This window comes from Callithrix jacchus, chromosome 2, assembly GCF_049354715.1.
Source record: "Callithrix jacchus isolate 240 chromosome 2, calJac240_pri, whole genome shotgun sequence".
NCBI classification, from domain to species: Eukaryota; Metazoa; Chordata; class Mammalia; order Primates; family Cebidae; genus Callithrix; species Callithrix jacchus.
The window spans coordinates 115,073,908-115,097,307 of NC_133503.1; the positions used below are offsets into that span (position 1 = coordinate 115,073,908).

General features: G+C 34.8%; 1 protein-coding gene across 6 annotated transcripts in view; it reads left to right on the forward strand.

Annotated features, from left to right (window-relative positions):
- The window catches only part of SKIC3 (SKI3 subunit of superkiller complex), a 105,601-nt gene that overhangs the window by 31,658 nt on the left and 50,543 nt on the right, over positions 1 to 23,400 (forward strand). For all 6 annotated transcript variants that reach the window (XR_013532223.1, XR_013532225.1, XR_013532224.1 and 3 more), the window contains exons 8-19: positions 861 to 959; positions 1,076 to 1,184; positions 11,056 to 11,196; positions 12,120 to 12,221; positions 13,050 to 13,189; positions 15,580 to 15,666; positions 15,754 to 15,857; positions 16,668 to 16,794; positions 17,415 to 17,594; positions 17,922 to 18,046; positions 18,971 to 19,224; positions 20,414 to 20,516. Coding sequence is in view for 2 of the 6 variants with exons in the window: in XM_035291194.3 (XP_035147085.3) it covers positions 861 to 959; positions 1,076 to 1,184; positions 11,056 to 11,196; positions 12,120 to 12,221; positions 13,050 to 13,189; positions 15,580 to 15,666; positions 15,754 to 15,857; positions 16,668 to 16,794; positions 17,415 to 17,594; positions 17,922 to 18,046; positions 18,971 to 19,224; positions 20,414 to 20,516 (1,571 nt within the window). In the remaining 4 variants the exon portion in view is untranslated. The remainder of the gene's footprint in view (positions 1 to 860; positions 960 to 1,075; positions 1,185 to 11,055; positions 11,197 to 12,119; positions 12,222 to 13,049; positions 13,190 to 15,579; positions 15,667 to 15,753; positions 15,858 to 16,667; positions 16,795 to 17,414; positions 17,595 to 17,921; positions 18,047 to 18,970; positions 19,225 to 20,413; positions 20,517 to 23,400) is intronic.

Sequence of the window (23,400 nt, forward strand, 5' to 3'; positions counted from 1 at the left end):
CTTATTTGTAAGATTATTAACTTTATCAGGGCAGTAACATTTTACTTATTTATGTAGACTTTATACCATACTTTCCAAACAAAATTTGAGATATTGAACTGCTTTATGGATTTTTGGTAGTAAGTCATGAGTATTCATTTTAAAAATACAAAACATGTAGCCAAATGTGTGGTCTGAAGGGCTTTATACCATTTGCTGTGGATTCTAGTATTGCTGTTTTTATTCAAGACATATTTAGAAGGCCTCTTGGCCTTCAAAGTCAGTAAATACTGACTTTAAGAAAAGTGTTGGAATGTTCTTCAGAGTCAGTTAGTACTGCAAAAAAGAAGTGATGGAATGTTCTTCAAAGTCAGTTAAAACTGCATAAGACAAGTGATTTCATTACAGTTCAGTCATATCTCTGCTTTTCTTTTACCAAAAGTATCACCTAATTTTATAAATATTTTTTAAAGGTTGAAGATTTGTTGTCATTGAAGATATTTCAAAGAATGTGCTAGTGCTTTCAGAAGAGATGTTTTAAAAATGATATGTGAGCAGTAGTAGCTATACTAGCATATAGAACTATTCTCTGGTGGAATGCTTTGTAGAAGACAGCAAGCACTTGCAAGTGTGTTTTGTTAAGTTAATGTTATTAATGTGCAGTTGTTACTTACCAGTTCAGTACAGTTTGCTGTCCAGTTGGAGTTAGAACGCATTCCAAAACTTACATATACATTTTTTTCCTCATTGAAGTTGTCAGGGTCAGACTGGAGAATACATTTGCAGCTAATTGAAGGCGTAGTTCGTGTAAGAGGGTCTTATACATTTAATCATTTGTCATTTAAGTATGATATAGATGATAGCTTTTTTATTTGTTTCAGCTTTTAACTGCTTTTGAGAAGGCACTGGGATTATCAGATAACATTCCTAGTGAAGATCACCAGATACTTTATAGGCATTTCATTCACAGTTTATCCAAAGTAAGTTGATTTTTAAATCTCTAATGTGACATGTATGTATTTCTAATTAAGAAGGTGTTCACAAATACATTTTACAACTACTAGAATGTAGTGTCTTTTGCTTTTATATTTTCAAGTTTCCACATGAGACTGCTAGATTAAAGAAGGCCTGTGAAGGAATGATAAACATCTATCCTACTGTACAGTATCCATTAGAAGTGCTTTGTTTGCATTTAATTGAATCAGGTAATTTATTCTTTATTATGATGTGTCTTAGAGGTATATGATTGTATGAGTGATATTGTTAATCAAAAAATGTTTTAGTGCCTACCATGTTTAAGGTGTTGTTTCTGTGTTTCTGGACATAAAAGGAAGTACAATGTGTACTCTTTGTGTACATGAAAAGACGAATAAATATAGGAAAGTACAGTAATACAGAAGAATTATGAGTTTCCAGATTTACTATTGATCAGTGAAATTTTTTTGATGCTGGGAATTGGAAGGGGTCTTGAATTTTTTATAGATACTAGATAAGCAGGAGTGGGGGAAACGTATTCCAGCTGGCATGAACAGAGATGTGGAGCTAGGAGCATTTTTTAGGAATGGTAAAATTGGTTTGCTTGCTATAGTGGAATAAAGAACTACAATAAATAATATTTTGGCTAAATAGGTCAGTCTGTATTACACAGAGCTATGAATATCACGGAAAGGATTTTTGCAAAGTTTAGCTGCTTCAGTGTTGATGTTATGTCATAGTGTCATAAGAACAGTGTTATGAATACTGTAATATTATAAAGTAATTAAATTCCTGAATTATCTAGTTTTTAATGAAATAGAGCATCTTCAAGTGGGAGAATTTATCTCTGTATGTACTTCGTGCTCTTGCATTTTTATGTACTTTGGGGAGAAGAGGGACGTGATGACAACTAGCTTGCTGGGAGTTGGCAAATCTGTGGCTGTGGATATGTTCTATATAGGGCTGGTACTCTACCAGTTTATAAGAGGTTGGCTATATTGGTTTTTCCCACCAGCCTCTTTCCTTTTTGTCGGTGTCTGTGTTTGTCAGATTTCTTTTTTTTTATTAATCCTAATTTTTTTCTTGTATTCTTTTGAGGTGAACAAGTTCACAGAAGTTAGTCACTGAAATAAAAATATTAGTACATACAACAGTGCGGTAGTGATTGTCAATTATTGCAGAGCTTTACTAATCCATTTAATTTTTTTCACTTTGTTGCTAAATGAGTATATACATGAGACGGCTTTTTGTGTGAATGACCCTCACATGTGTTATAGTAAAAGAAGGGTTGGAAACTACTGCTAGAGATAATTGTGAAGGAAAATTCATTGGGAGAAAATGACCATTGCACCTATCTCAGTTCTCCTCACTTTAATTCTCCTTTTAAGTTCTCTTTTACTTTCTTTTTTTTTTCCTGGTGTCTGAATAAAAAAATGCTGTTACCTTCAGCTCTGGATTTTTTGGTGACAAGCAGATGCCCTTTGCCTTACTTTAACTAAGTCAAAGATAGACTTAGGAGAGTACCTTTTATTACCATAAGAAGAAAGAGAAAGTAAAAAGTATAGTGAGGGGATTATAAAGTCTTAAACTAACATGGTGTGTAGGACAGACTGTATAGAAGGTGAACTAGTTCGAGTAGACATAGTGATACTAGGATTGAAGGAACTAGGAGTATGACAGTGATGATAGAAAGGTACAGATGAATGAAAAAATGAAAGTTATTTCTTAGAGGTAAAGGGAAAGAAAAATCAATTTTAACTTTCATCTCTCCTGAAAAATTGGCCCAATATGGCATGATGATTTGTAAGAAATATAGGTTTCTGAGAGGAGATGTTAATGGGGCAGTCAATGAGAAATGCCCATCAGTGGTTTGCAGATGAGAGATCAATACTAAGGCTAGACATATGGTTTGAAAATCATTTGCCTGTAGGTGAAAAGGAAGTGGAATGGTTGCCATCAGAGGAGGACTAAAAGGAAAAAATGCTGAGAACTGTGCTGTGGGCAGTGCTGGCTGGCTTGGAGGGAAAGAGATAAAAAAGAGGAAGGGAGGAAAGAAAAGGGATGAGGTCAGAGACGAAGGTGGGCTCTAAGGAGAAGCAGCACAGAAGACAGGGAAAGAGCATTTCAGAGCACATTATTATGGTCTGTCTTGACAAATTGAGCCAACTGAGTTTATGATTATGATAAGGCTTTTTTTTAAATCAAAGTGATTAAATTAGAGCTTAGATTACAGTGATGGGCAAGAATGGGAAAAAGTGGTTAGCAGTTACACAAAGGAAAGTGAACTCGACTAACTGCATTAGGGAGTTGCAGGATGAGAAAATGAAGCCTGCAGAGGGATTAGTAATCTTTTTTTTTTTTTTAATTTTTTATTGCATTTTAGGTTTCGGGGTACATGTGCAGAACGTGCAAGACAGTTGCATAGGTACACACATGGCAGTGTGTTTTGCTTCCTTTCTCCCCTTCACCCACATTTGGCATTTCTCCCCAGGCTATCCCTCCCCAGCTCCCCCTCCGCTGGCCCTCCCCTTTTCCCCCAATAGACCCCAGTGTTTAGTACTCCCCTCCCTGTGTCCATGTGTTCTCATTTTTCATCACCCTCCTATGAGTGAGAATATGCAGTATTTCATTTTCTGTTCTTGTGTCAGTTTGCTGAGAATGATGTTCTCCAGATTCATCCATGTCCCTACAAATGACACGAACTCATCATTTCTGATTGCTGCATAATATTCCATGGTGTATATGTGCCACATTTTCCCAATCCAGTCTATCATCGATGGGCATTTGGGTTTGTTCCAGGTCTTTGCTATTGTAAACAGTGCTGCAATGAACATTCGTGTGCATGTGTCCTTATAGTGGAACGATTTATAGTCCTTTGGATATATACCCAGCAATGGGATTGCTGGGTCAAATGGAATTTCTATTTCTAAGGCCTTGAGGAATTGCCACACTGTCTTCCACAATGGTTGAACTAATTTACACTCCCACCAACAGTGTAAAAGTGTTCCTTTTTCTCCACATCCTCTCCAGCATCTGTTGTCTCCAGATTTTTTAATGATCGCCATTCTAACTGGAGTGAGATGGTATCTCAATGTGGTTTTGATTTGCATCTCTCTGATGACCAGTGATGATGAGCATTTTTTCATATGATTGTTGGCCTCATATATGTCTTCTTTTGTAAAGTGTCTGTTCATATCCATTGCCCATTTTTGAATGGGCTTGTTTGTTTTTTTCCTGTAAATCTGTTTGAGCTCTTTGTAAATTCTGGATATCAGCCCTTTGTCAGATGGGTAAACTGCAACAATTTTTTCCCATTCTGTTGGTTGCCGATTCACTCTAGTGACTGTTTCTTTTGCCGTGCAGAAGCTGTGGAGTTTGATTAGGTCCCGTTTGTCTATTTTGGCTTTTGTTGCCAATGCTTTTGGTGTTTTGTTCATGAAGTCCTTGCCTACTCCTATGTCCTGGATGGTTTTGCCTAGATTTTCTTCTAGGGTTTTTATGGTGCCAGGTCTTATGTTTAAGTCTTTAATCCATCTGGAGTTAATTTTGGTGTAAGGTGTCAGGAAGGGGTCCAGTTTCTGCTTTCTGCACATGGCTAGCCAGTTTTCCCAACACCATTTATTAAACAGGGACTCCTTTCCCCATTACTTGTTTTTGTCAGGTTTATCAAAGATTGTATGGTTGTAGATATGTTGTGTTGCCTCTGGTGCCTCTGTTCTGTTCCTTTGGTCTATATCTCTGTTTTGGTACCAGTACCATGCTGTTTTGATTACTGTAGCCTTGTAGTATAGTTTGAAATCCGGTAGTGTGATGCCCCCCGCTGTGTTCTTTTTGCTTAGAATTGACTTGGCTATGCGGGCTCTCTTTTGGTTCCATATGAAGTTCATGGTGGTTTTTTCCAGTTCTGTGAAGAAAGTCAATGGTAGCTTGATGGATATAGTGTTGATTCTGTAAATTACTTTGGGCAGTATAGCCATTTTCACGATATTATTTCTTCCTGACCATTAACATGGCATGTTTCTCCATCTGTTTGTGTCCTCTCTTATTTCGTTGAGCACAGGTTTGTAGTTTTCCTTGAAGAGGTCCCTTACGTTCGTTGTGAGTTGTATTCCTAGGTATTTTATTCTTTTTGTAGCAATTGTGAATGGCAGTTTCATTCTTGATTTGGCTTTCTTTAAGTTTGTTATTGGTGTAGAGGAATGCTTGTGATTTTTGCACATTGATTTTATATCCTGAGACTTTGCTGAAGTTGCTTATCAGTTTCAGGAGTTTTTGGGCTGAGGCGATGGGGTCTTCTAGGTATACTATCATGTCGTCTGCAAACAGAGACAATTTGGCTTCCACCTTTCCTATTTGAATGCCCTTTATTTCTTTTACTTGCCTGATTGCTCTGGCTAGAACTTCCAGTACTATATTGAATAGGAGTAGTGAAAGAGGGCATCCTTGTCTAGTGCCGGATTTCAAAGGGAGTGCTTCCAGTTTTTGCCCATTCAGTATGATATTGGCTGTTGGTTTGTCATAAATAGCTTTTATTACTTTGAGATACGTTCCATCGATACCGAATTTATTGAGGGTTTTTAGCATAAAGGGCTGTTGAATTTTGTCAAATGCCTTCTCTGGGTCAATTGAGATAGTCATGTGGTTTTTGTTTTTGGTTCTGTTGATGTGGTGAATTACGTTGATAGACTTGCGTATGTTGAACCAGCCTTGCATCCCCGGGATGAATCCTACTTGATCATGATGGATAAGTTTTTTTATTTGCTGTTGCGATCGGCTTGCCAATATTTTATTGAAGATTTTTGCATCTATGTTCATCATGGATATTGGCCTGAAGTTTTCTTTTCTTGTTGCGTCTCTGCCGGGTTTTGGTATCAGGATGATGTTGGTCTCATAAAATGATTTGGGAAGGATTCCCTCTTTTTGGATTATTTGGAATAGTTTCAGAAGGAATGGTACCAGCTCCTCTTTGTGTGTCTGGTAGAATTCGGCTGTGAACCCATCTGGACCTGGGCTTTTTTTGTGTGGTAGGCTCTTAATTGCTGCCTCGACTTCAGACCTTGTTTTTGGTCTATTCATAGTTTCAGCTTCCTCCTGGTTTAAGCTTGGGAGGACACAGGAGTCCAGGAATTTATCCATTTCTTCCAGGTTTACTAGTTTATGTGCATAGAGTTGTTTGTAATATTCTCTGATGATGGTTTGAATTTCTGTAGAGTCTGTTGTGATTTCCCCTTTATCATTTTTTATTGCATCTATTTGGTTGTTCTCTCTTTTCTTTTTTATCAATCTGGCTAGTGGTGTGTCTATTTTGGTGATCTTTTCAAAAAACCAGCTCTTGGATTTATTGATTTTTTGAAGGGTTTTTCGTGTCTCTATCTCCTTCAGTTCTGCTCTGATCTTAGTTATTTCTTGTCAATATTAGACAGATCAACCAGACAGAAAATCAACAAGGATATCCAGGGCTTGAACTCAGACCTGGAACAAGCAAACCTGATAGACATCTACAGAACTCTCCATCCCAAATCCACAGAATATACACTCTTCTTAGCACCACATCACACCTACTCTAAAATTGACCATATAATTGGAAGTAAATCACTCCTCAGCAAATGCAAAACAACTGAAATCATAACAAACAGTCTCTCAGACCATAGTGCAATCAAATTAGAACTCAGAATTCAGAAACCAACTCAGAACTGCACAGCTTCATGGAAACTGAACAACTGGCACTTGAATGTTGACTGGATAAACAATGAAATGAAGACAGAAATAAAGAAGTTCTTCGAAACCAATGAGAATGAAAACACAACATGCCAGAATCTCTGGGACACATTTAAAGCAGTCTCTAGAGGAAAATACATAGCAATAAGTGCCCATATGAGGAGAATGAAGAGATCCGAAATTGACACCGTATCGTCAAAATTGAAAGAGCTAGAGGAGCAAGATCAAAAAAACTCAAAACCTAGCAGAAGACAAGGGATTAGTAAGCTTTTAGAGGGGAGGGAGAAGAACTGCAATAGCTGCCTGGCAGGAGTGTTTTAAGAAGAAAGAGTTAGTAGGTTAGTTAGTTAACATTAGGAGTGTAGCATTGAGACTGCGGAGGATGAGATGCACCAAACACAAGGAGCATACTTATGAAGCCTTATGATTTTCTTTTTCTCTAATAGGAAGCTTAGTTCCAAAATCATCCAGTTTCTTCCAATTTTAATATAATACTCAGTGTGTCCCAAAGATAAGTAGGCTGGTTTTCTTTATCATATGGCCCCGGTATCAATTCTTTTCCCCTATTCTGCTGTTCCTGTTGCTATTGAAAAATTATTGGCTGGTGTTCACTCTTTTCTCTCTATTTCTTGTTCAGCTATTTATGGTTTGCACCATTCTCTCAGTCTTGGCTTGCTCACATGCCAAATGACACAGTGAATATTTTGAAATTTTCTGAGAACTGACAGAATGCTTTCTCAATAAGCAGAAATGTACTTATAATGTAGACTTGTTCTTATATTCCAAAAAGCCTACGAAATGATAGAAAAAATAGGATCAACAAATAGTCTACAGAGTTTTGCACATAAATTCAGTAGTTGACAAAGTACTCTCATAAAGAGATAGTGAAGGGATTATACTGATGATTTGAACGTGTCTTGGTTTAAATGAAAAAGATTATTTTTGGATAAGGTTCTAGATTGGTATTGTGCGGAATGGAAAGGAAAGCAGGTCTGTATCACGGCAAAAAAGGAGTGTAAATGTAGTAAAACCAGGGAAGTGCTCTTTCCCTTCTGAATTGTTGATTGCAGGAATTTGTGGAATTGAACAATTAAGGTTTAGGTACATTTCAAGGTAAAGTAGTATTCTTTGGGTGGAAGTTCAACAGTTAATGCAGGATAGTAGGAAGCTATGCCTAATTTTTTCTTTTTTTCTTTTTATTGCTCCTCTAAACCAAACTTTCAGTATGTGAAGAACTTCTGAGAATCTGTAAGGTCTTTGAAGTCTGAGCCACTCTCCCACAAAGTGCTTCAATGTCTGCACAATTTGCTACTTCACAGCAGTTAATCACTGGGTTCTCTTCCGCAGAAGACAAATATATTTCATTCTACTTTGTCCTGTTTTGCCTGTTGAGAATTGAATATTCATTTTCAAAATGACTCAGTTTTTAAACCTTCATATAGCAAATAGTGAATGGCTTTCACGGTTGTCATCTGTTGAAATGTTTTTTTTCATGCTAAATGATCTTTTTTATTTCTCTTATTTTGCTTTGTTGCTGAAATGGGGGAGGATAAGAAAGCTTGGTTTTTCAAATTCAAGCAGAAAAGAGCTGCTTTCAGATTTTGTGCTTTAAAACTATTAGAAAATCCAGGTGAAAATAAAGATATTAATGCCACCAAATTGTACATTTTTTTTTTCTTCACCTCTCAAGCTAGGTTTATTTAAAAGAAAAATTAGATAGTATTGATCAGTTTCTTTGGGATGTCAGAAATGAATTTTTTTTTATTAAATTGACAGTGTTTCTGTAGTAAACTTTAAGAAACAGAATTGCATAGTTATGACTTATCATCCAACATGGACTTCTTCAGAATACCCTCTACCCTTGGAATTTTAGCCTTCATCAGCCCCAAATTTGGCTTGCTTTTTTGAGAAATAAAAATAATACTGTCTGACTGTTTTAAAGTTGTTAAATCTAGAACCTTAGAATCCTTTAAATGTTAAGAAGAGCAGATAAGTACATGATTTTCTGTTCAAAAGCAATGAAATCCATTTCCTCTGTTTTTGTCCTCCACCGAGGTATTTATTTAGCCAGCATTCTCAACAAGAGTAAGTATGAAGAAGAGAAGGATTGGGAGTTGAAGCTGAAATATTCTTTATTTCTTTATGCAAGGATCATTAGTTTTGTTATTACTGTTGCTAGTTTTGGGAACACTATAGAAAATTCCTCTCAGTGCCACTTGGTCATATGCAGAGAATTGTTACCCAGGGCCAAACAGGAGTATGGTCTCCCCAGATCTTATTTTGTTTTTATTGTGATGCTCCCAGGCTTTAGCAAAGCAAATATGTTAGGAGGTTTTCTTGTTTTAAAAGTTGTTTATGTTCATCTTAGCCTTTTGGCCTTTTGAAAACTGTGTTCATGTACCAACCCACACTTTGTTTACCTGTGTGTTATTTAAGGTTCCCTAACTATGGATGATCATTGGAAAGATGCATTTTTTCCCCTATTTTCATCCAAGGTACATTTACTGTAATATAGGCAGTTTGTGTAGTCAAGGTAGTCTGTCATAAATTATGTTTCTATGGAGGAAGAATGTTTAGACTCGGATAAGTAGAGACAAAAGGTAAGAATTTGGTAGCTTTTTTATTAGGATGGTGAAGATATTTAATTTTTTATAGTAATTTTCAGCTGTTACCTATGAACAGACTAAGACTTTTTAACATCAATTCATGATAGTATTTCTAAAGGATTATCACAAAATTTCATGAACATCTACCATGTATCTCAGATATGATGCTGGTCTCTACTCTCCAGAGGTTACCATTTAGCCACAGAGGCAATAAAGGCAGAATATCCATGTTATAAGACTAATAATAAAGTTGGCATATGGTATTAACAAATATTGTAGACCTGTGGTCTTTAAGTATTATCCCTGAACCAGTAGCATCAGCATCACCTGGCTACTTCTTAGAAATACAAATTCTTAGGTCCTAACCAGAGCTACTGAACCATAAAATTCAGGGATAAGGCTCAGCAGACTGTGTTTTAACAAGTCTTCCAAGTGATTCTGATAGTTCAGACAGTGTCTATTTTAGACAATACCACTGGATCAAAAGGGGAAAAGCCGCTAGTTTGCTTGGGAGGATATAGGATGTAGGGAAGTAGGCATATCTAATTTTGGAATTCATATTTATGGAAGCAGTGGTGAGAACATATTGACAGGAAGTTCATGCCTAGAAGCATAATAGTAGCAGACTTGTGTCTTTTTTACTGGCTTACTAATCAAAGCAGTATTTCTTCCAATTTGTTTTCATTTTTGCCAAACAGTACTGAAGTTTTAACTCTTTAGCCATTATGAATTTTTTTTTAATTTTTGGTGCTAACTTGGATTTCTGAATCAGTATATAACATATTACTAATGAATTATACATTGGTGTGCAAATGATTTTCAAAAATTTGAAATATATGAGCTAAGTGGAATTATGCAACTAATTTACCTTTGACATTTGTGACTGAAACAGTGGTTCTACATGTAGTTTGGGCTTATATGTTTTATGTACTTGTTAAAGCATTGGGTCTTTATTTCAGGAGTTATTTTTGTTTCCCATATTTACTGCTTCAAGTCTATCTTTTTAAGAATTCTCCTAAGTGATTAAATGACTTTATTAAAGTTGTGAATGCTATTCGCCATTTATTCTAAAAACAGAAATTACCATTGTTTGTTTGTTTTTATGATTTTCTTGGATTGAGATTGGAAGAAATGGAAATATTACAAAATACATAATGTTTTCTAAACTTTTACCAAAATAAATTTGAGAATAAAATAAATGTAGGCATTGGATGACTATTTCATAAGAGTCATGATTCACTTATATAGAAAAAGATAGTGTTAGAAAAATGTGGAAATGTGCTGGTGAACTTGTAGACTTAAGAGGAATGTGACTAAGTCTTTGTGCGGTGTCCTGATGAGTAACCTGCCCATCTTGTGATCGTTGGATGCTGGAAGAGTCCACTGGATCTGACTGCCATGCCTCTAGCAGTGCATGGAGAACTTGATGAAAGATACTCTGCTTTGGCAAGGGCATCTGCATTTAAAACCAAAATTGTTACAGCTGGCAAGAAGTAGGTCATATGGCTTAGGCTACTGGCAAGTAGCAAGTTTCTTCTCTGAAGTTCTAAAGTGGTTTCTATTTCCAATATGTAAGAAGATGAAAAAGCATAATTTTTAAATGAAATGTTAATATTTTCTGCATTTTCTGGTCTATTTAAGTTTTGAATTTCTGGAATCAGCATTGTGGTGAAGGATGCATAAGAATATAAAGGCAGCTTTTGAGATTTAAGAATATGGGTTTTGGCATTTAGAAACTTGATATATGTATACTAATAACCATTTCTTTTAATTCCAGGAAATCTTACTGATGAGGGACAGCAGTATTGTTGTAGATTATTAGAAATGGATTCAAAAAGTGGTCCAGGCCTCATTGGCTTAGGCATTAAAGCATTACAAGACAAAAAGTATGAAGATGCTATTAGGAACCTAACAGAAGGTAAATGTACAGTGTATGGCATGTAACATGAAGTATAATTATTATTCAGTCAGTACGCATTTTTCTTTGAGCCTTCCTTTAAGGAATATATATCTAAGGTGGAAGGGGAAAAAATGTACCTGCATGCCTTGGACTCTGCTTGGGTTTGAATTCTGACTCTGCTAATCACTAATTTTAAGACCTCAGAAAAGTTAATTAAGCTTTCTGTATGTCAGTGTTTTAATTTGTAAAATAGGGATATCTATATGTTTTGTTAAATAAATAGAAAGATAGATATGTAGATGTACATGCCTTAGGAACCTAGGCTTTAACTTAATCTTATTAGGTATGATGTTTCTGGAAGAACCTACATTCAAATTGTAGATCTGAATGGCAAATACAAGCCAGGTAGGTGGATGGAGGGAATGAGAGGAACATTTTAGGCAGAGATGAATCTGTGAAATAGCCTGAGCTAAGAGGAAAACTGTTCTTCAGAAAATTACAGGTTGACAGGGGTTTGAGAATGAAATGTGTGTACAGGGGGGACAAGAAGTGAGATTGTAGAGGGACCTAGCAAAACCTTGGTAAGGAGTTTTACATTATCCTAACAACAGTGGGCAATCAGTAAAAGATTTTTAGCAGGGAATTCTATAATCTGATTTGTATTTTTAGAAATATTCTGGCTACAGTGTAGAGAATGAATTGGGGTGGATGCCAGGCACTTGGAGTAATGTGGGATAAAGGTGGTGGAGGTCTGAACTGAAGTGGTGTTGGTAGAGATGGAGAAAAATGTATGGAGGGGAATTAATTGGGGCAGGGAATCAGTGTGACTTTGTAGCTGATACAAGAGATGAACAGGGGAGGAATCTGAGAGTAGGCGGTGGTGCCATTCATCTGTGTAGTCTCAGAAACATTGGTTTTTGTGGTTGTTTTTATCCTTTTAGGGTTAAAGGAAAGCCCTCTCTGCACAACTGGATGGCTTCATCTGGCAGAAGCCCAAGTCAAAATACATAGACCTAAAGAAGCTATTTTTTCATGTAGTCAAGGTATTTTTGATACTTTTTGGGTTGACACATAACCTAATTTGTTTTTATTTTAAAGGACAAAGACAGTGATTTTAAAAACCAAAATGCTATATTTTGTATTTTAAAATGCTAATTTTAATTTCACTGAGGTTAAATAAAAGTCTGCATGCATATCTACTAGCGTATTTGTTTTTAAACTGACAATGAATATTTAGCAAAATTTTCCTGCATATGAAATATTGATATAGTCAGTTTAGGCTTGGGTCCTCTGTCTTTATAACAAGAAAGTTTCTGGTGTGTCCAAGATACATGTGTTCTTAATTTCTCTGTTATAGCAAGGGGAAACCTTAGGCATCTTGGAGCATATCTGAATGTGACAGGGTGAGGAGTGGGGATAGGAAATCACGAAAGTGGTTCAGTTTCTGACCCACCTGACAGCTGGCCCTCTGTGACTGAGAAATGGTTCACCTTGGTGCATTCTAATTCAGCTACTTTCCCCTTCCAGTATCCTTAATTCCTGTCATTTGTTATAGGTGCTTTGGTTATGGGCTAACCTTTATTGTTTAGCAGATATAGATAGCCATTGTCTTTTTTTTAGGATGTTCAGTTTCATTATAGATTGTGTGAAGATAGAGGTTTTAAATTCAGGTATGTTCTGTTTTAAATTCAGGTCTTTCCATAAGGAATTCAGGGAATAATTTATATTTAGCTTTGAGTTATTCTTCAGGTATATTGTTTTGAAAATTTATGCTTATTGTATCTGCAATTCATTATATGTCATCCTTTAAAAAGTAAAAAAAAACTGAAGTAATATGCCTGTCTTCATTTGGATACCTCTAATTTTGTCAGCTCTGAACATCATAGATAACCATGGTGCGTCTGGTGGCAGTCTTTACCAGAGGAATCTTTGTCTTCGTTTGAAAACAGAGGCTTTGATTAAACTTTCAGATTATGAATCTTCAGAGGAAGCAATTCGTACTCTTGATCAGGTAGTCTTACCAAGTTTTCTTCAACTTTGGTTAGTTTCCAATAACCAGGTAACAACCCTTCTCTGCCTACCACAAATATTTACTTATACAGATTTTATGTTAGAGGTATGAATTTACCACATCTGCACTTTTATAAGACATTCATGTATTTGGGAACTTCTAATTTTATTTGTTTGCCTTTTGATTAAGGACTTAAGTACTCATCATATAAGACTGTTTCTTTCTTTAGTTCTAGAACTTATTCTCCTTTCTTCCTTTGCCCTCTTAGGTTATTACTACTTGATTATTATTAATTTGAGATTCTAAATTTTTTCCTCCAGGAAATGTTCTGCGGATTTGACAAGAATAATTAAGAACACTAATAGCTTCATGGTAGAGAATGTTGTTTATTTGCTTCATTCAAAAAACGATTGATATTACATAATGAAATCAATTTCCTTGTTTTTGGGGTTCAAACAATTTGAAATTCCATTCTGAAAAAAAAAAACATAACTGGTAAATTATGAATTTTAACATTGTGTCCTAAAGATTTTTGTCAGGTAAAGACTTCTACTGGTCTAAAATTAAAATTGAGTTTTTCAAAAAAGTTTAGTTTTGTATCTTTCAAAGGGCTTTGTATATAATAATATTATTTTAAATCAGAACCGTTGTCAGCATCCTTAAAGAATTAATATTTTCTTGTTTTTCTTTTGCCATCCTGCCAGTCATTTGTTTTGTTTGAATGTTTTATAAAGTTCTTCAAATAATGTTTTCACAAAAAAACAAAATGAAAAGTTTTTGGACTCTGCTAGTTTAGCAGAGTCCAGGTCTGAGATAGAAAATGTACAAGATGAGCTGAGAACACCTTGTCATGCTAGAAAGCAAGAAACTATAAAAGTGCTCAGACTGCAAAAAGGCTCAAGAGCTAGCATGAAGAGATTCTTACTAGCTAAAGAGGGTACTAGCTGATGTGCTATGTTGAAATACGTCAGATTGTCAAATCTGTTAAAGCTATGTTCATGATGATACAGAAAACAAAAAATCATCAAATGTCCTCAAGAAAACAAATCTTTGGGGGAGTGCTAAGAACCCAACTGTGAAGAATAAAGGCGTTTATCCTGCCTTTTCTATCTGAATTATTCCTCAGGATAGTGAAATAATGAGGGTAGAAGAAATTTGTCTTTGTTGAAGTATTCCATTTAATAAGAGAAGATGACAGAAAATTGCCATTTTGGAATCCCCAATGAATTAGTAGATCTAGGCATCAAAGGTTAATGTCTGCTACCATCACAAAAAGAAAAACTATCAGGCCAGGCACAGTGGCTCAAACCTCTAATCCCAACACTTTGGGAGGCCAAGGTGGGTGTATCAATTGCGGTCAGGAGTTTGAGACCAGCCTGGTCAATACGGCGAAGCCCCATCTCTACTAAAAATATAAAAAGTTAGTCAGGACTGGTGGTGCACACCTGTAATCCTAGCTACTTGGGAGGCTGAGGCAGGACAATCGCTTGAACCTAGGAAGCAGAGGTTGCAGTGAATCAAGATCATGCCATTGCACTCTAGCCTGGGTGTTGAAGCGAGACTCTGTCTCAAAAAAAAAGGCAATCAGACCCAACTAAGTGCAAGTACACCTGAAGTATCCTTGGGAATCTTCAAACCTGAATCAGAGCAAGCTTCTAAACCCAACTTCTAATATCCTGGAAATACAGGGAACCAAGGAACATGTTAAACACCTTGAGAACACATTTTGCAAAATCCAGACTCTGAGAAACTGTGACAAATAGACCATATTTTTTAACAGTTAAATTGTAAGGAAGAAAAAAAAGAGAAGGAGGGGGATCTTATTGATTAAAAGAGACTTAAGGCATATTAGTCAGTGGAAATGTATGTATCTTATTTGGATTTTGATTTTAAAAATTGTTCAGATATTTTATGAGACAACTGGGAAACTTGATAGCGTTAAGGATTTATTGTTGGTTTTGTTTAGGTATGATAATGGTATTGTGGTAATGTAATTTAGAAATGAACTTTTAGATATAGATACTGAAGTATTACAGATAAAAAGTTAAAATATCTGGGATTTGTGTCAAAATAATCTGAACAGGAATGTGGTAAAATTGGTGGAGGTTTAGATTTAAAAATGATTGCCTATGAGTGTGATTTTGTAGCTGGATGATGGGCACATGTGGGTTTATTATATTAGTTTCTGTAATTTTTTTATGTATATGAGATTTTTCCCTAATAAAAATGTTATAAAGAGTGAAGATGGGTTAGTAGTGATAGAAATCAAGACCTCTATTTTTTTATTCTATTAGGACCCTGCTTTTCTGTGTTCATTTTTTAATTAAAGCAAACATTGCTGTGGTTGTGTTGAAGGAGATTTATAGCAGTCTGTTGCAATTGTTTTCTAGGTTTCCGATGCAGATAATATCCCAGGCCTTTTGGTTCTCAAAAGCTTGGCCTATCAGAACAAAGGTTCATTAGATGAAGCTGCAAAGGTTGGCTTTTTTATTCAAAGGGAGCATTTTTTTTAGTTAAAAGTCATTATTATTTGGGTATAGAATTGACAGGTATCTATTTTATAGATTATGGAAGACCTTCTCTCTTCTTACCCTGACTTAGCTGAAGTTCATGCCCTTGAGGGTTTGATTCATTTCACCAAAAAGGACTATCTACAAGCAGAAAAATGGTAAGGATATATAGATTGGTCATAGAACCATGAACATCTTAGTTTTTTTGTATTTCTCAAAAATTCAAAATGAGTAGGCTTGATTTTGTATGAATTTGATCTTTGTGGGCTTTAAGTTTTAGTATTTTTGAGAAATGTTTAGCATGTAGCACAGTAGTTATAAAAAATTATATAATGGATCTCAAATCTAATTAGCCGTTCTTGGCCAGGTATGGTGGCTCACACCTGTAATCCCAGCACTTTGAGAGGCCAAGGCAGGTGATTACGTGAGCCCAGGAGTTCAAGACCAGCCTGGGCAGCATGACGAACCCCTGTCTCTACTAAAAATACAAAAATTAGCTGGGCATGGTGGCACATGCCTGTAGTTCCAGCTATTGAGGAGGCTGAGGCCTGAAAATTGCTTGAACCTGGGAGGTAGAAGTTGCAGTGAGTCAGGATTGTTCCACTGTACTCCAGCCTGGTTGACAGAGCAAGACTCGGACTAAAAAAAAAAAAATCTAATTAGCTGATTATAATGTTCACTAAGCAGTTGTAATGTTCAGCATAGTCTGAACACTTAGCACATGGTAGTACTAAAAGACCACGGTGCTTTTTTAAAGCTCCTCTTCAAAAACAAATCACTTTTTTCCTTATGATAACATAAATCCTGAAGTGATGATTTGTTTCTAATTTGGCACCTCTGAATCACTCAAACTTTGATTGTTCCAACTAGGAGTCTCCTACAGTGTGTGTGTGTGTGTGTGTGTGTGTGTGTGTGTGTGTGTGTGTATTTATTTTACTATTTCTTTTTATTACCCTTTGGTGACTTAGTTTTCAGAGAGCTCTTGAGAAAGATACTGAAGTTGCGGAATATCATTACCAACTGGGATTAACATACTGGTTCATGGGTGAAGAGACAAGAAAAGATAAAACAAAGGCTCTTACCCACTTTCTGAAGGTAAAGCAAGTGCTACAATTCAATTCTTAGTTGAAATGGCATTATAAAATTATAAATAATAATCATGTAAGTTTGTTACCTACAGTTACTTTTTACTGACCTGTTTTTGGTGCTTTATCTTTCCTACATAAGGTTTTGTGATGGTGTTACATGGGTTTTCAAGGAAAAAATTAAAATACAAAATGTTAATGTTACTTATTAAAAAGCATGTGTTGTAGAAAATGAGACATAATTATCTCTGATAGACAACACTTTTTAGGTAATTTCCGCTGTATTTTTATGAGCATACAAGTTAGATGTTTAAAGTCCTGTTTTTTTTTGATGTTTGACATCTCTAAGTCTAACATTCTTATCTTGACTCATCAGAGCAGATTAATTCAATAACAGCTCTAATTTTACATTTCCTTTACCAAAAAAGAAAATATTTTTATACTTCCATTTACTTTCTGTAAGCAGTAAGGGACAGCTTTCCTGTTTTAAATCTTACATTAAAGGATTTTTTGGCATATTTTTCTATGTTTAGTGAAGTTATTTCCTTCTTTAATCTGTGTATCTTCTGTATTGTTTAAGATATTAAATGAACTTTTGATGTTCTGGTATTGTCAATATTTATTTCAAAGGCTGCAAGACTGGATACATATATGGGCAAAGTTTTCTGCTATTTAGGTCATTATTACAGAGATGTAGTGGGAGATAAAAACAGAGCTCGTGGATGTTATAGGAAAGCCTTTGAATTAGATGACACTGATGCTGAATCTGGAGCTGCAGCGGTTGACCTAAGTGTGGAGCTTGAAGATATGGTATGTCTAATAACCACATTTGCCTTTTTGTTTTTTTATCCTTGAGTATATAAATAAAAATATTTTTATATATGTATACTTGAAAGTTATTAGTTTCTTTTTCTGGAGGTGCAATAGAAATATTTTTACATCTATAAGTAAAGTTTTTTTCTATTGGCAGATATTAAATTACTAACCACTTACTGTTGAAACTGTAGTTTAGCGTCTACCAGTGTAAATTAAAAAAATCAGAAGCGGGAAATGAAAATATATTTGTGTATTTTACATGAGTGTTCTGTCTTTTTATAATATTGAATGTATCTAATATTAGTATTTTCTTATTATTAGGAAACTGCTTTAGCTATCCTAACAACAGTAACTCAAAAGGCAAGTGCTGGAACGGCAAAATGGGCCTGGCTTAGGCGAGGACTGTACTATTTGAAAGCTGGTCAGCATTCTCAAGCAGTGGCTGAGTAAGGCACCTTATTGTATTTGAACGATGTTAGACAAGCATAATCATTCCTTAAATTAAGCGTTATTTATACCCCAAATGAACTTTACAAATTGTCTCTTACAGGTTGTATTTTGAGAGAAGAAATAACAAAATTATGATCAATTGGTGTTTATTGTCTGCAGGGCAGTGGAATTGCAGAGATGGTTTAAACAATGTGCTGTTTTTGAGGAGATAGCCAGTTTAGTGAATTGAAGTCTTCATAAATATGTATAGTAGATTCTCAATAGACATTTTAGTGATGAAAAGCTGAGGCACATATCTTTGTTCTGCTCACATACATTGTTTTTGGCAAGGGAGACATTTGACAGCTTGAAGGGCATTTGGAGCAGCTCGTATATGATCCATTTGAGTCATTTGATTTGAACAGTACTTAAATGTAAATTAATGTATTTGAATAAAGATAAAGTTGTTTCTGGTTTATGTTAGTATCTAGAGTATAGGCATTTTCACGAAAATGGAATTTGATCAGATATTTAAAGCATGCCTATTTCTGTATTTTAACTGTGGTATTTCTGTTTAGTAAAAGGATTGCAGGTGGGGTATTATGGACTGATGAGGCAAACTGAGATGGTCACCTGTCCTGGTAGTATAGAAAACTCGAGTTCTTTGAGATAATCAAGAAAAAGAAATTTTGTTCAGCACTTTTTCAAAAACAAAAAAGCATTTTATTTTTATTTATTCTGAAATTAAAATCACATTTATTAGAATTAAAAAAATTAATCACAAAAGGAACAGATTTACCTGCTTTAAATAGCACTTTTATAAGTAGAAGAAGCCACGGACATGTATGATTCAGTTGAATTATTTTATTTTATTTTATTTTTTTCAGATTTGGAGATAGTTCTATAACTTTTAGTTCTCTTACGTTTTTCTGAAATTTTAGTTTACAGGCAGCATTAAGAGCAGACCCAAAGGACTTCAATTGTTGGGAATCATTAGGAGAGGCCTACTTAAGCAGAGGAGGCTACACAACAGCCTTGAAATCTTTCTCGAAAGCCAGTGAGCTGAACCCAGAATCGACATACAGTGTGTTTAAGGTTGCAGCAATACAGCAAATCCTAGGCAAATATAAGGAGGCTGTAGCTCAGTACCAGGTGATCATTAAAAAGACAGAAGATTATGTGCCTGCTTTAAAAGGTAATTTCTTTTTAATAGCTCCTTTGACTTTTATGATCCTTAAGTATAAAATCCTTGAGTAGATTTCTTACCTAAATATATTTAATAACTTGAAAAGGACTTCTTTAGTCAGCATCAAGCATCCAATATGAACCTCTTACAGTATAGGTTATATAGATTTGAATATAAAAAGATCAAATCTTGTTTCATAAATTAACAAATAGTAATATGATAGAGATTTAACTTTTAGACAAATAGTATAACTGTTAGATCTAAAAAACTATCTCTAAAACGTGTTTCCCTTCTTTTACGTTCATAATTCATTATCCCCAGAATATCTTAATCCCTATAATTACTCTGTAAGTTCTACAGACTCATTAAATTATTTTTTTTTAATTTTAGAGACAACTTGCATTGTTTTATAGTTATCTAAGTTAGTTTTGGTAATATAAAATACCACCATCCATGTATAATCTACATTTTTAATGATTATATTTGATCTTTTAAAAAAGCCTGAAGCTCCTTATGTATGCTTTCTCTCCTCCGTTTCCTTCTTTTGGCTTTTTAAAAAAACTTTACAAATTGTTTCAACCCTCCTTAGCCATGCTAATCTTCTTTTTATCATTTTAGTTTTGGTGTATGTGCTGCAGAAGTGAGCACATAGACAACATAAATAGTATATTGTAAATTACATATAACTTAATGCCTGAAACTTTTTTTTTTAATTTTGTAAAACTCTTTCCTCAAGAGAAGGAGAACTCACATTTATGAAATCTTTACTAGGCGCTTTAGGAAATTACTATTTCATTTAATTCTTATAGTTTGCTATACAGATTGTAATATAAAAAGATCATAGCTTGTTTCACAGTGGTTAATAAGTAGTAATATGATGGAGAGCAACATATAGATAATATCTCTATTTTTGTAGCCAAGGTTTTAGGAGGTGAGTAACTTGCCCAAAGTTAAGGAAATTCTTGGGTTCCATAGATAGCTTTTTCAGAACTTCTAGTGCATGTTTACTCCAATAGAACTCTTCCATTTGAATTTCTTATTAAATGAATGTAGGATCATGCTCTAAGATAATTTTATAACATTCCATTAAGTTTTATTTTCTGGAAAGTGCTTTAAAATAACACCAATAAATGTATTTGAAATTCATTTTAAGTGTTTTATGTGTTTTAATAACAGTGACAAACTTACCTGATTTTAGGTTTGGGTGAATGCCATCTTCTGATGGCAAAAGCAGCTCTAGTTGATTATCTTGATGGAAAAGCTGTAGACTACATAGAAAAAGCACTGGAATATTTTACTTGGTTAGTATTATTCTTATTATTTATTGTATTTATTTTTGTAATATTATAATGAAGCCAAATATAGAAGATTATGTTATGTATTCTGCTAGATACAGCAATTATGCAGAATGTCAAACATAAAGAATAACAGACAAGCCAATTAATTCTATGACATACATGTTGTATTAATTTTGCATTTGGGGAAACATATAATTTCTTCTGCTCTTAGTAGTGGCTGGCTGGATGCATAGGAAAGAATAGGAAGGAAGGAGCAGTCAGCTACTGGAACAGCAGCTCTGACACCATGTGTTAGTGTTCTCTTTCAGTAGGCCTGGAAATAAATATCTTTAATTGGAACCAATAGGGAAATAGGGCTTCAGGTGGTCAATATGCTTTACATTCAGTGGTGAGACCCAATAGTAGGATTATTAGTAGGTCTTGAAGGTAAGGAGAAATGACAATCTGATTGCTCCTGAAGAGAAACTGTGTAGGAAAAAAGTGATGTGTCTAATAACAGGAAAGGAATCAGAAAATTTTGAGTAGATCGGGCATTTTATACAACTGTAAATTCATTGGTTAGGTCAGAAAAAGTGTTATCTCTGGTAGATAACTTCCAAACGTCCACAAGTTAGATGTGCATTTGAATTTTTTTGTAACTCTTAAACATCTTTCTTTTACTTCCCCTCTTTTCCTGCTTTGTTTCTCCTCTGTTTTCTATTTATTGGTTGCTCCAGAATTGCTTTTCATGTAAACCAAATATGAAATGAAAACCTAACCTTTTTGTTTGTTTTTTCCCCACATTCCTTGTGAATACAACCTAACGCTTTTTTATCTCACTGAATTTTATTGCTGCTTTTCAAGTCTCACATAATGTAATTTTTTCTAAAGAGAAAGTTACCATGTAAAGGGTATGCTTTATTTGAACTGGTATTTAAGAGTAAACGCGAACCTTTGGGTGACAGTACCTTAGTCATAAATACTGCCTTTCTGAGCCTAAGAATATTATTCTGGATAACATGTAACACAACCCATTAGAAGGTGGCATATAAAACAATTATAATCTCCAAGTGTATATTTACTTCTAGACTTAGAAGGAGTTAATGCTATCACAATTATTGTGTAAGGGTGATACAAGTTACTTAACTTTATAGATTTTTTTTATTGAACTTAAAAGTAAGTAAGAATTTAGGCTGTTAAAATGACGTCTGTTTCACTTTTTTCCCTCTCTTTTCTCATTTTTTGCTTTCAATTTTAGAACATTTGCAAAGATATTTAGACAAAGGAACTCCAAATAGTATTGCCCTTCCTTCTTATTCTCAGTGGGCTTTTAGTCATGACCACAATAATTAATATTATTTTTAAGGAAGACATTGGAAAATGATTTTTGGCTGGACTCCATGAGTAGAAAAGACTATGAAAAATGTTCCATCTGCTTATCCATCTGCCAGTAACATAGCAGCTTGTGATAGCTGATTATTGAGGCATGGCAAAAAATTGCCATGTTTTATTTATAAGATCTCAAGAAGAGAAAAATGAAGAGAACTGTATAGCTGAAGTTTTTCTCATTTTAAAAGGAATTGCCCTCTGTCACCATAATTAATATTTCTCTTTGCTTTTTGAACTTGTTCATTCAGTCTGCTCTTGTTTCTATTAATATGGTTCTTCAGATTTTCATGTTTAGATTTTTGTTATTCAGCATCGCCGATCATCAGGAAAATGCAAATCAAAACCACAGTGAGGTACCATCTCACCCGAGTTAGGATGTCTGTTATCAAAAAGACAAAAAAATAAAGGCTGGTGAGGATGTGAAGAAGAGAGAATTCTTATATGGTTTGTGGGAATGCAAACTAGTATAGCCACTGTGGAGAACAGTATGGATTTTTCTCAAAAACTGCAAGTAGAACTACCATATGATCCAGCAATCCCACTACTGGGAATTTATCCAAAGGAAAGGAAATCATTATGTCAAAAAGACATCTGTACTCATGTTTATTGCAGCACTTTTCACAATAGTCAAGATATGGAATGAACCTAGATATTCAACAACAGATGAATGGATAAAGAAAATGTAGTATTTATATACAATGAAATACTATTCAGCCATAAAAAAGAATGAAATCCTATCATTTAAGGCAACATGGATGGAACTGAAAGACATTATGTTAAGTGAAATAAGCCAGGAACAGAAAGTTAAGCACCAAATGTTCTTACTCAAATGTGGAAGCTGAAAAAAATTGATCTCATAGAAGTAAAAAGTAGAACAGAGGACACTAGAAGCTGGAAAGGTTAGGGAGAAGGGAGACATGGGAGATTTTTGTTAAAGGACACAAAATTATGGCTAGATAGGAGGAATAAGTTCCAGTGTTCTGTAGCACTATAGGATGACTGTAGTTAATAATATATAGTTTCAAATAGCTAGAAGGAGGATATTGAACATTCCTAACACAAAGAAATGATAAATGTTTGAGATGATTAATATGCTAATTATCCTGATCTGATCACAATACATTGTATAGTATCAAAAATCTCTCTGTACCCCATGAGTATGTATAATTATTATGCCAATTAAAAAATAAAATTTATAGAAATCTTTCAGACCCTACCAAATACATTTGGTACATTTTATTGGGGTGTCTTCATCAATTTTTTGCTGCCATAACAGAATACCAGACTGGTTAATTTACAAACAATAGAAGTTTATTTGGCTTGGTTTTGGGGGCTGGGAAGTCCAGGAGCATGGTGCTGGCATCTGGTAAGGGTCATCCTATGGCAGAAGGACAGAATGCAAGAGAAAAAAAAAATGGGACTGAACCTATTCTTCTATCAGGATCTCACTCCTGTGACAACTAACCCATTCCTTCAATAACAGTATTAATCCATTTAGGAGTGCAGAACCCTCATGACA